Genomic DNA, 12930 nt, shown 5'->3' with positions numbered 1-12930 from the left:
TCTTCCAAAACCAGGTGTACTCAATGCACCTAACTTACAGTTAAGGATGGTAAAATACTCCAGCCCATGTTACTATTTTGTTCCACAGGCTTAAATGTTAAGTAAACAAAAGGTCAAAATGTCACAGGGTGGATCTCTTAAATGACCTAATTTTTAAAAGAGCTTAAGAGCTATATTTGCTACAGACGCTGAAACTTTACAGAAATAACTCAACAGGTTGTGTCAGGCAGATCATGCTTAGTCCTAAATCAGAGGGAAACCAGGGTAATTCCAGAACGCTTTATCTGATAAGCAACTGACAAGCTTCCCTCACTGCAAATATATAGCTGTTTACATGTATCGCTTTGTTGGTTAAGAGACTTTTAAAGCAAGTATCAGGTAGCGCTACGATCTTAAGGGAACGAACAGCACTAAAATCAAATATGCTAATGCACACAAGGCAAAAGGAAATTATTGCACACTAGATTAAAACTGCAATCTCTTTTGCAAACAATGTTACATTTCTGTCTGACTCTCTCCAAAGCTTCAGAACATGCACATGCATGTACATTCATACACTAGGGCTGAAATTGCCACACTTTTAAATCTTACAATAGGAATCCCTCGCTCCTGTCCAGCAGCTACCTCAGAATATGGCTAGGTACTAGCAACCTATTCTACGCCATCAACAGTGAGGGATTTGGCAGGACAAAGGGGCACTGAAAAACAACAGGCAGCTTCAGCACAGGCTTTCATGGATTCAAGTGACTCTGTTTGAAAGCAACTTTGGTGGTTGAAAACGCTTCCGTTTTCAGCGAGACAGAAAAATAAAGCAACACCACTCTCGGGAAGCACAAGAGATGGTAGAGTCTAATGCCGTCAGCAATTAAGGCAATAAATCTGATTCACTGGGGGGAGGGGGAATATTAGTATGTTGACAAAGTCTTCCTGATTTTAACAATATCTAGAGTTTTGAAATTCACCCACTGTTCTATTGATGAGTTGTACAGAAAAAGCCAACATTTCCATGGGGACCACAGAAACAATGTATTGTTTCTGCTCTCTGCAATCAGTCCCCGTTCCCCCTCCCCGGACCATGCCGAGCGCTCACAAAAAACCCACCAACAAAAACGAGGACTAAAGCATGTTTCAGTGGGGTACAGTTTATACCCTCAATCCTTACTCCCACCTCCTCCCAAAATATTACATTTGGTTACAAAAATTTGACAGACAGTCCCCAGTGTTAAGAATCCTTGAAAAATATAGAAGATGCTGGAAACAGATCCGCTAAATACTTTTTTTTTTTTAATTTTGCACATTTTTGCAAATTTTAGGAGGCAAAATTGAGATTGGGTAGGCAATGTAAATTGGGTGGGGTTGCACTGAGAAAAGAAGGATCAGTTGGAAGCGGGAACTGGATGCCTTAAATATTTCCAGCCATCTTAACTTCAGGGGCGGAGGGTGTTTGAAGTGGCAGAATTTTTTAAAATGGTGCAATTCTTCTGGGGGTGAGTCCCCTGAAGCTCAGCTGCCACAGTCACTCTCTCTTCAAAAAGAGGCTTTACATTTCTGGGTTTTGAAGGAAGGCCAAAAGTTTGAATCAGGCTGGTACGTAAGGCCCACAGGAGAGGAGCCCTGCTCTGACAGATCGTACGCGACTCAAAACTAGCGAGTTCTACTTCGGTAGACTTGGACAGGTCTATGGAGTGAGCATGCACGCGTAGAGGAAGAAAGCGGTAGGGGGACAACACTCATGGGGTGGCAGGTAATGGAGGGAGAATTGGGAGACTTTTAGCCACATGGAAAGATTTTAAGTGCTTAAATGTTTTATACCTGGGAATGTCAAGTGTTTAAAACTCTTGTCATTTCTCCATCCTTTATTTCTCCTCCAGCTCCCTGCACTCCCCTTCCACATTTCTCGAGCTCCTGCATACACACGTGCACATGCTCACACAAAAGTCTGCCAGAGAGGGGTCTGCAGTACATTATTTTCACCTGTTTATAATAAGCAATTTCTCAATCGATTTCCTCCCCCCAAACTTGACAGGCCCTTGCCCGAAGGACTATGTACATGCCTACTCTGAAATTAAAACGTAACACCGTGTGCATCAGCGCTCAGGTAACTTTGGCTTTTCTAAGACACCCACCAGACAGATTTCCATTCTCTGCTTGCAAACAGCTAAGCAGATTCTCTCTTTAAAAAAAGCAACATTTGAATTCACTTCTGGACAAGGACTGAGAAGAGGAAGCTTCATCCCAGACGGTTATTTATCCCGACATCGGCAAACCCTGAAAATAAGGGCTTACACTGAAAGCACCTTTGCAGGCATGTCACTAAGCAGGATGCCGAGCCATATCGTGCAGCAACTTTCACACACACACCCCGGACATGCACAGTGTCTCACATACAACAACGCAAGCAGGACAGCCAGTTTAAACAAACATGCCATTTCAGTGTTTCTGCCCCTGGACAAGCACATAGGAACAAGTGCATAGGAACAAGCCAAGTAAAGGCTATTTGCGTTTTCTGTGGACTTGCAGCTGAGCCTCCCCAGCAAAGTGCAGGTGCTTACAGCCAGGGAACATCCTGCAGTTCTGCCAGGCCCCTGGGAATTCACACATGGATGCCTTCAAATCACCAAGCCCCAGAAGCAAGCGGTACAGCCTCTATCACTCCCTACAGTGCCATGCGTACTCCCCCCTTCCCCATCAAAATGAACACAGCAACCCACGACACCGAGTGCTGACACAGCAAGATTGAAGGAATTAAAAATATATCTGTTCTGACTCCAGTAATTCTATTAGAATTATTTCCTGCGGGGAGGGGAGGGGAGGTAAAGCACAGGGAGTGATTTAAAAAAAAGTTTAAAAAATGGGAGTCGTCACATCCCCACGTCCATGGGCAGATTAAAACCATTGTCCAGGAAGAATGCAATTCACAATAGCTCACAATGCACACCCGATTAGAAACACTTCTCTGAAAAGAAGCTAATTACTAGAAATAATTACTAGAAAGAAATCTGTTATGGCTTATCAGTTTCCCTGCTGTTTAAACAATTTCCCCCACTCCCCCTTTCACTGAGGGTGAATGGTGAACAGAGCAACTGATTTCAAAGATTGCTTTTAGAAGAGCTCCCCCCCCCCGGATTAGCAGGTTCAAGAACAAGAAGGGCCCTACCAGTCTAGGATTCACACCCCGCCTCTGCCCCACAAGGGTCTGTAAATGGCAAAGAGAGACGACTGGGCTGTGATTCCTTTTAAAGGATTGAAGGCCCCAATATTGGTCTTGTGCCATTTGTTTGCTTCTTTGCGATGGCCCAAAAGGGGGTCTCGTCCCAGATTTCCTCCCCATTAGAAATTCAGGCCTGGCCATCCACGTCGGTATTTCTCCAAGGCAGACACCAGAAGAGACAGGAGGCCGGAAACTCAGAAATGTGTGGAAGGGGCGAGGTCATTTTTGTTCAGCCAGTTTAACACGCACACTGCTCCTTTCAATGACGATTGTGAGCGCGCTCACCTGTGCGTGCCCTTGGGTGCTCAAGAAGCCCTCTAGAAAACCAGGGAAGACCAGACACATCAGGAATGTTCAATCTGAAATGCTATACCAGTCAAATGACATGCAAATCCCTCCTCTGGAGCTATTATTTACTTGTGTTATAACACCTAAAGGCCTCACAAAGCACGGTCCCTATCTGTGTTAGGTGCCATCCGTACACAGAGCGAGAGTCCCTGCCCCGGAGAGCTTACGTTCTTAAGTAGACCAGACAGACAGCTCAAGCGTGGGAGGGGGAACAGAGGCGCACACAGACAGGGAAGAGATTTGCCTGATCACACAGCAGGTCAGTGACAGAGCTGGGAACAGAACCCCAGCCTCCCGATTCACAGTCCAGTGCCCCATATCCACTCTAGACCACCAGTGCTAAAGCAGAACACGTTCTATTAGCATGCAGAAAATTCTTCCCATTAGCCCAATAGGATTAAAGACTTTAGACTCAGACTTTAAAGGTCAGAGGGGATCATCTAGTCTGACCTCCTGCACGTCGTGGGCCACTGAACCTCATCTCCCCCTGTAACAGACCCCTAACCTCTGGCTGAATTACTAAAGTCCTCAAATCTTAATTTAAAGACTTCAAGATACAGAGAATCCACCACTTACTCTAGTTCAAACCAGCAGGTGACCCGGTCCCCACGCTGCAGAGGAAGCTCCACTGAGCTGTTACAGATGAAAATCTTTTACGTCTTAGAAGGCAACACCCAGCGCTGGCAACTGCAAAGCTCACAAGTTTAGCACAAATCTTTACTGCTCCGCTCACGGCCAGTTTACAGAATGTGCTCTCTCCCTCCTTCCCTTTTTGGAGAATGATTAATAATCGTCTGTGTTCCAGCAGCAGCTAGAGGGGCAAGCCAAGGTCAGATGCTGCACGTGCCCATCGCAAGACAGTCCCTGCCCCACACAGCTAATCATCTAAATAGACAATGGGTGGAAGGGGGGACAGGCAGAGAGAGGGGAAGGTCATATGGCAGAACTGGGACTAGAACCCAGATCCCCCTCACCCCCGAATCAATCAGGCCATGCTGCCCCTCAATGACAGAAATGACATTGATCTGGGTGGCGACAGGGAGTCTGGTAAACCTGGGGGCAGACGCTAGAGAGGCTCATCACCACTTTACCTTAGTAACAGGCGAAAAGTTACACAACAAAGGTCCAAAGTTCTAAACTTCTCCTCAGATGAGGAAGCCACCAAGGCAACCGTTGCCACAATTCACGATGGCACAGAGGACGATGCCAACACCAGCTTTACGTTTTATGCAAGGTGTTTTCTGACTTTGTGGAGACTTCAACACAGCAACTCTTGGGACCTGGACTACTTCTGGTAATAGGTAATAAAGGTAATAATTGGAGATATACCAATCTCCTAGAGCTGGAAGGGACCTTGAAAGGTCATCAAGTCCAGCCCCCTGCCTTCACTAGCAGGACCAATTTTTGCCCCAGATCCCTAAGTGGCCCCCTCAAGGATTGAATTCACAACCCTGGGTTTAGCAGGCCAGTGCTCAAACCACTGAGCTATCCCTCCCCCCTTCTGGATGATCAGGCAACAGGGAAAAGGCACCTAAAGATGCCACTGACCTGTTACTTGTGCCTCAAGTGCTTACCACACTCAGACCCATTGGTAAGAAGTCCCATCTCACAAACCTTTCAGATATTAAATCTCTCACGTTTTACACCAATATTTCACATTACTCAAGAGCACATGGTAGAAGCAACACACCTCCTGGAGGCTAGCAAAGGCCAAACATCCTCCATCAGGCAGTCTATTAGGGTTACACTGACAGACCCAATGCTGTCTCAGGCCTGCCAAACTAGCGAAAACACAGATTAGCCGAGCAGCTCACATTTTGTTTAATGCACTGCTCTCTGGGCATCGTGACTGCCTGCGTTAGCCTGGTCACACCGACAGTTCAGGGAACTTGGAGCAATGGTAAGAAATGCACAAGGCGGGTTCATTCAGTGTTCAGAAAGGGCACCTACTCTCATGGCCTCTGGCATTCTCTGTCTAGAGAAAGAGGACATGCGCTGTTTGGAGGCACACGGTGGCACTCCGACAATCCCACACATTTGCCCTGGATATAACAGACAAAGTTCCATCCATTGACATGGAGCCACTGCTTCCTGGAGCAGCTGCGATTCATGCAACCTTCCCCCCTCACCCCCGGTAGCTTCATGTTGTAATGTCATGTCTTTCCAATGATGATTTTTCACAAAGCCATGTGCTCTCCCTAACACACATGTGCTGCAACATTTCTGTGAACAATCATCACTTCCTATTAACAGAGTGTCCATAACATAAAAACCCTACTCGGTCCGTCTGTCCACTCCAGCCCTCGGTCCTCACGCATCAGCGAGAAAAATGGATTAATGTGCCCGGATATGCTGTTGTGTAGCATCCACCTTCTTCCACTGAAATGGCCATTTCTTCCTGCAGTATCTGAACCTCTCTCCACATCTTGGCTCACCTAGAACAGTTTGTTTGCAGCAGTCACTGCAGGAGTCTCCGATGCAACGTGGGTCTGGGAGTGACTGAATGCATGACACCAAGGATCCTCACAGCTTGAGCGGAGACTGAATCGCAGCTGTCGTCGGTATTGCTGGAGCTGCAGAATGGAGTGTCACAAAACCCAATACCTGATGGGGAAAAAACACCCCTTTCTGCAGCTGGTGTCCACTATTGCTCCAAAACTGCATGACTTTCCAAGCTAGGATTAAACCGTTCTCCTTTAAGTTTAGACATGAGCTCATGGGACTGCAGCGACCACATCACGGACACCAGGGCTGCATCCGATAGCTTCCTCCCAGGAACCAGCTCCAGACAGATTGCCATCCAGGTCTTCGGGATGGGCAAATCCTCCACTATTCCAAAGAAGGTGATCACTGCTCCACTCATCTTCATGCAGATGCCATAATGGATAATTTGGCCAACATAGGTGCATGAATCAAAGGAATTTTCGGGATCCCCTGGCTATGCAGTCCAAATATTGACAGAGCTCATGAAGTTTGCTGAAGCTCAGGCTGATGGGGTTCTCCGGTGCTGAATTCCTACAGGCTTAGAAGCCTGCCTAACGCTTTCTGTGTCAAGGTGCCTCTTGCCTCTCCATTTTTCTTTGGGGCAGGTAGAAAATGGAGCAGAAACAAAAAATATTGTTATTTATTTTTAAAAGCAGCACTGGCTTGACTGCATTCCATCGCTAGCAGACGCACGCAAAACTGCTGGTCCCACTGTCAGATGCTTCAGTGGACAAGTTTGAAGCCTGTGGGGCAGCGCTCTGCAGTTTGGGAAACCGTACGCACCCAGGGGAAAATTGCAGGAGTTACCATTTCTTGCATCCACTTGTCCATGGCAGAGGGGCTGCCCTATACTTTATGGCATGCAAACTGACAGCTGCCCAAACGCCACAATCCCCGAGTGTTCTCAAACCAGAATCCGGAAGATGTTCATTTGTGGAGCATCCTCAGCCTAGACTTCCCCTACCCATCCCACTCAGTGTTGGAATTTCTAGCCCAGAATGTGCTCCTGTTGAAAGGAGAGTCTCTTTTAGAGCACTCTGGCATTCCTGGAGGAAATAAAGATAGCAAGACTTTGGAATGGATTTTAACTGCACTCTTGAAAAAGAGACTGGAAGATGGCCAACTGGGAGAGTGATCTCACATCCTTCTCTGCTCTCTCTCTCCCCACATTGCTTGTATCATCCTATCTACACCCTTTCATCTTCTGCCCATCTGGGTTATTAGTAGAGCTGGTACATTTTTCATTCTAAGCTCTCCTCCCTGCCCCAACCCCATCCATAACACACACAAAAAAAATCTATCTTTTTTCAAACTGGAAACTTGTTCTTTTTAGTTTGCTGTATTTTTGTTTTTATACACACACACACACACACACACACACACACACAAACTTTAGTTTTCCAGAATCTGGAAAATTTAGATTTCAAAATTTCATTTTTTGTTTCTTCCACCTTCCCGCGTCTCAATGCAATAGAATAAAGGATATCCAGGGCTTCCCCCCCCACACATTTTCCATTTCTCTTTTTTCTTCCTCGCCACTAACTTTTCAGAATTTTGGGGGGAGGGGCGCGCAAGAGAGAGAAGAGAAGAACCCCTGCCCCAGCACAGCCACCCTATCACATCCAGTGGCAAAAAGGAGGAACAAAATTTTGAATTTTTTGGGGAAAGTATTTCATGAATTTTTTTTTTTTTTAATCATTTCAGTTTGGGAATGAAAACACTGAAATTTCAGATTTCCCCCCTCCCTTTCTAAACCAGTTTCTCTCCCCCCACGTCCCGTCCTCATTTCCAGTGATGCAGCCTCTGTCCCCAGTCTCCTAAGCTCCTGGAAGATTAGGACTTTTCATCACTGAATTGGGAGAGCTGGATCAAGCCACAATCCTCAAGAGTTCCGTAATGAGCAATGACCCCTCATCAGGTGGACCCACTCAGAGTTTGTAGGGCTCTGGGTGCTACGGACAGACATTCAGAGGGGATGCAAGCTCTAAGTGCTAGTGACAGCTAAAGGAGACTCCCATCAGCCCAGGCCCAAGTAACATGAACGTAGGAGGCTGATTGGGTATGCAGTGGAACCAGGGGACTATCTGATGTGCTAGCAAAAAACCTGGAGTTCTGTCCTTTAAGAGGAAGCCTATCTTTCGGGCAAAACATCTCACAGGGGCAGACATCTGGGGCTGAAACCTTCTTGTTCTTCCTTAAGGCAGCAGCTCCTATTCACCTGCTCCATGAGGAATCTTAGGAATTATGCCACCTTTAGCCAGAGGCAACACTTGGAACAGAGTTTGGCTCTTGCACATAAAGTTAGTTTTCTTCCCTCAAACCTGAAGCATTTCACGCAGACTTCCCTGTTGTCATTAAGAAACTCTACCTCTGCTTTTATTACATCCTCCAGGTCAGAAAGCAAGAAGCCACCTCCTCTGACCCAACAAGGAAATAGCTCAGAGGCGCTCTTAGAATCATAGAAGATTAGGGTTGGAAGAGACCTCAGGAGGTATCTAGTCCAATCCCCTGCTCAAAGTAGGACCAACACCAACTAAATCTTCGTTTCCTCCTCTGGATGGGACCCCGGAGACTTAACTCGGAAGTTCCCCTTTTGACCACGGTGTGGAAATAACCATCTGGAGATAGAGACTGGCTCTCCAGACAGCCTGGTGGCCTGGATCTGACAGCTTCCCTCTTCCACCACATACAGAGCAGGAGGAGGAAATTGGCCAACATTTGCTTCCTAGATCTATTAGGTCCTTCTCTTCTGCTTTCTACCTCGCTCTGGAGAAGGAGGAACCACTGATTTTAGCAGGGATTTTCTTTTAAAGAATACAGCTCCCCCTCCCCTTTCACTAAAGGCCACTGCCAGTAATAGCCTTCCTCCCCCACTCCCAGACCCGCCTCAGCTGGCCACGTTAACGGGACGGTTTTAAAAACTGCTGCTAAGGGAAAGGAGGGGATGTCTAACCCTGATTCCTTGCCTAATGTAATTAGAAGCTCTCTAAGCCCTTCAGGATGGATATTTTCTGCTCTTAATCCCCCGGGTCTGAAGAGGTAAGGGGGTAAATAGTCACGCATCCTTCTTATGCCCAGTTGTGCGCAAATCACCGTCTCTGGGGAAAGAAGGGACGTGAGCAGGAGCTAGCTTGGCAGCAGGAGCAAGGAGCTTGAAGAGGTGTGGTCCCCTTACTGCTGCCTGACCCAGACGGATGGAGAAGCACGAGGGAAAGAACTGGGTCCTCAGCAGAATTCAGTGAGTGTCTTGGCCCCTCTGGAGACAGAGCAGGAAATAAAGCGAGGGGGACCTCATGCGCCAAATGGGGGCCAGGGGGGCAGGTTAGAGGAGTGCAGAGCACTTGCCACACAGGCGAGACTAGCGAATCCCCCATCGTCTCCACTACCTGGTGGCCCAGTAGTCGCGGTGTGAAGGAACACCCTGCAGGTCACACCTGCCAAACAGGGCCCCCGTGGAAAAAGGCTCCTTCAAACAAAACCAACTTCCCTTCTAGGAGTGCGCAAGTGCAAGTAGGAGCTCACCATCCAGGGTGGATATCAATGCCCCATGGTCAACTGGAGGGGCCAGTGTTGAGCAATATACATGGTGCTTCTTTCCTTCCAGGCTGTCTGAGCATCCTGCACTCTGGACAGCATGTCAAGACAGACCGGGAACAAAACCAGGCTCTCCCACACACCAACACTACCAGTTCGCACTACAGCCCTCGTGCAAAGCACGAGACTCCAGGCTGGTCACTTCAAGCCCAGAGTGGAAACGGGCAAGAAAGGAAGGTCTTTTGAGCCATGGTGCAGGTTAGTAAAATGTCCAAGTGGCGACGGGGGCGGGGAGAGGCAGGAGAGCAGAAAACAGCCACCAGCTCTTGTATGCAGTCACATCTCATCATCTAATGCAGATTTACAGCTCCAGATGTGCACTTACCTCCCTGCCTAGGAAAAGGGCCCCTATCAGACCCCATGCCATTGTATTCCGACTTCAACAACTCACCAGAGCGCACAACACCAGCTTGGTTTAATGGAGCAGGGCTCTGAAAAATGGGGTTCTGTTCCTGCCTCTTTGGTCTTGGGCAAATCCCTTCTCCTCTCTTGGATGGTTTCCCCTCCCGTCCTCTCTCTATCTGGGCTATTTAGATTGTAAGCTCTTCAGGGCAGAGACTCTCTTATTATGTGTCTGTGCAGCACCCGGCACAACGGGGCCCTGATCTCTGCTGGGGACTCTAGATGCTACTGTGATAGATCAAAAAAATGCCACCACCATGTAAAAGACAAAGGCCCTTGTGCATCCATAAAACATTGGCAGAGCCCCTGGATAGCAGCTCATTCAGCCGCAGGTTTGACAACAGCAACTTTTGGTGATGTCTGGGTGAATGATGATCGTCTGTGCAAACACTCATTAAGTTTTTTAATTCCCCTGCATTACGTAGGCCGACAGCCTTGCTCGGAGGTACGGCACGCAGTACTTACCTACTAGTCCAGACCCCAGGAATGGTGATGAAGATATGCTGTTGTGAGATGATAGGTCCCTGTGTTCTCCATAATGGGCGCCTTCACCATAGCCCTGCTAATGTAACACAAAACAGGAATGATTGTACATGGGAGATTGTCACAGGGAAGTTAGGGTTTATTTTATTTGTTCAATGGATGAGTGGGGAGTAGAGAACTCCCAGGGCAAGGCCTGCCATTGGGCACTCCCCCAGCTAGCATGGGAATCAAAAGCACCAGAGTCACGTCAGTTGTGCCACCTGGAAGCTTGCTTGAGCAAAATCCAGATCTCATTCTCTTTATGCAACTTGGGTTTAAATAAAGAAGGACCCAAACCACAACATTTGGCTCTGGATTTCAAACTGCTTCCCCCTTTGCCCCCAAACACACACGGTTCGGAGGTGTCTGCACTTGCGAGTTTTAGCCTGGTTCACCCTAGAAAGGGGACAGCAGCGATATGGGGAGCCAAACTCCAGATCACAAGAAGATTCAGTCCAACATCCACCCCCAGCTACGGGTGAAAGGAGTAGGATAGTAACGCACTGGCTTCTCCATCTCCCTTCTTCACACGTCTCAGCACCCAGGGACAGCAGGAGGTCCCAGCAGTGCTTCCAGAGCAGTGGGCTGCTTTGGGGAAGAGCCACAAAAACTGCTCCCTGCAGAGAAACAAAATGCTCTTCCACCCTGGCAGCTCCCACCCAACTCGCCCCCGTCCTGAAGGAACTCGACACTTGGCAGGCACCGTGCGAGCAATAACTCCTGTTCAGGGGAGAAACGGGCCATAGAATTCACCCAGCCCACCCCTCCCCAAAGCCATAAGGGGCGAGGGTGGGGGGAAGAGGGGAGGTCTATAAAAATGAGAAACGATGTGGTGCCTGTTTCATCGCTGACCTAAGGGAAGGGAACGGTGCCATTGTGAAAACGAATCACATAAACCCATTAAAACATGAGCATCTGTCAAAAAAACACCATTTCAATTAAGTTAATGTCTTTTCTCTCTTCCCCTCCTCGGGCCCCAGTTATATGCTGTCACAGCCTCAATTCCTTCCCTGCAAACACTTCCAATTCTCTTCCTCCCGCCTCCCGTTGCTTTCCATTCCCTCCCTGAGCGCTCGTGTCAATCTGCTGGGCTGTAACCCTTGTAACCCGCTCTCTTACACAGGCACCTCCAATACCTCTGGGATGAAGCTCATCATGGGCATTGACAAAGCTGGGAGATGATACAGAAGCTCAATGTGTTCTGGCAGCAGCAGGCTTAACGGGGTGGCAGCAGATCCCCCACCCAGACTGACCATGGAGTCTGGTTCCAGAGCCAGGCTACTCCAAGCGGGCTGGGGGTGTTCTGGTTGGACACCTGGCACCATCAGCTGCCAATTCTAGCTGCCGTTTTAGGGGCCTTATTATTACGTTCCCATTTCAGCCTCTCTCCTCCATCACGTGGGGTAGGTAAGAGGGTGAGCAAGCTGGAGTGCCAAGTACAATGGTAGTAATCCATGCTAGATGCCCAGCTAAAAATGCTTGACTCAGAGCCAAAGTGACACTCCTGCTCTCCTCACTCAGCCATCAGGAACTACTGATTCCCCCACAACTTAAAATGCAAGTCCAAGCACGGGTGAGGAAGTGTGGGGTTGTCTGGACAAGCCACGTCAACACTGATTCAGGTGCAGGTTAAACTACACTGCACTTTTCAAGCAAGGAGAAGGTTTGCAAGAAAAGCTGCCACAACGTTTGCCCAGGCCGGCAGGGCTTTACGGGTATGTTGCTGTCAAGCAATAGAGAGAGAAACCTTCTCTCATCCAGCACCACTGCAGAGTGACTGCAGAAGTGACCTCTCTGAGGGGGTTAGCTGAGGCTCTAGCACAAGAATGACAAGCAAAACGTTTGCAGGTTAAAACCGACTGGGCATGAACACACACTGAGAAACCACCATAAAGACCCTGTTTATTTTTGTTTTAAGGTCTCTGTTTATGCTTCATCCTTACCCTTCCTTGGTCAAATGTGGAGCTGTTTTGATCTCCTGCACCCCAGGAACCTGATCCTGGTCTTTCATCCAAACCTAGCAAAAAACAGGAAGAACAAAGGTTACTTTTACTTTATCAGCAAACCCTCAAAGGTGTCCTCTCAAAATTAACTCTTCCTTCTACAAACAAAACAATATTTTCATTAATAAACCATTTCCACTCGTTGTGGCCGACCCTCTCCCTGAACCTCCCCATTTCAGCTGAGAGCTGAAAGCTTATTTAGTGAGCTTCAAAGCAAGCCCTATGTCGTCTGTATACATGTTCCAGAACCTGGGATGGCGAATGGGGTGGGAAGGGGAAGTGTTTTTTAACTTTGCACGATTCAAGAGATAGTGTGTAAATCTGGTCTTCCTAGGAGGTCAACATTTAAGAGGACTACAAATTAAA

At 47.9% G+C, this 12930-nt stretch overlaps 1 protein-coding gene and 1 long non-coding RNA gene across 15 annotated transcripts in view; one reads left to right on the top strand and one right to left on the bottom strand.

The window, feature by feature from the left end:
* Window positions 1-12930, bottom strand: part of TCF3 (transcription factor 3) — a 117598-nt gene that overhangs the window by 39721 nt on the left and 64947 nt on the right. For 11 of the 14 annotated variants that reach the window (XM_039515237.1, XM_039515238.1, XM_039515234.1 and 8 more), the window contains 2 exons: window positions 12505-12578; window positions 10505-10601 (listed from right to left, as the gene is read on the bottom strand). In XM_039515237.1, the coding sequence (XP_039371171.1) occupies window positions 10505-10601; window positions 12505-12578 (171 nt within the window). Of the gene's footprint in view, window positions 1-4135; window positions 4270-10504; window positions 10602-12504; window positions 12579-12930 lie in introns of those variants that run through there. The other 3 variants (XM_039515233.1, XM_039515240.1, XM_039515246.1) reach the window with 2 other exon arrangements.
* LOC120391535 lies at window positions 5080-11744 on the top strand. Its single transcript, XR_005591382.1, has 3 exons — window positions 5080-5150; window positions 9648-9835; window positions 11685-11744. It is a non-coding gene; the product is annotated as an uncharacterized LOC120391535 (long non-coding RNA).

Source organism: Mauremys reevesii, linkage group 26, assembly GCF_016161935.1.
Source record: "Mauremys reevesii isolate NIE-2019 linkage group 26, ASM1616193v1, whole genome shotgun sequence".
NCBI lineage: Eukaryota > Metazoa > Chordata > Testudines > Geoemydidae > Mauremys > Mauremys reevesii.
The sequence above is the reverse complement of the archived record's forward strand: the minus strand, read 5'-3'. Positions and strand labels throughout refer to the sequence as shown.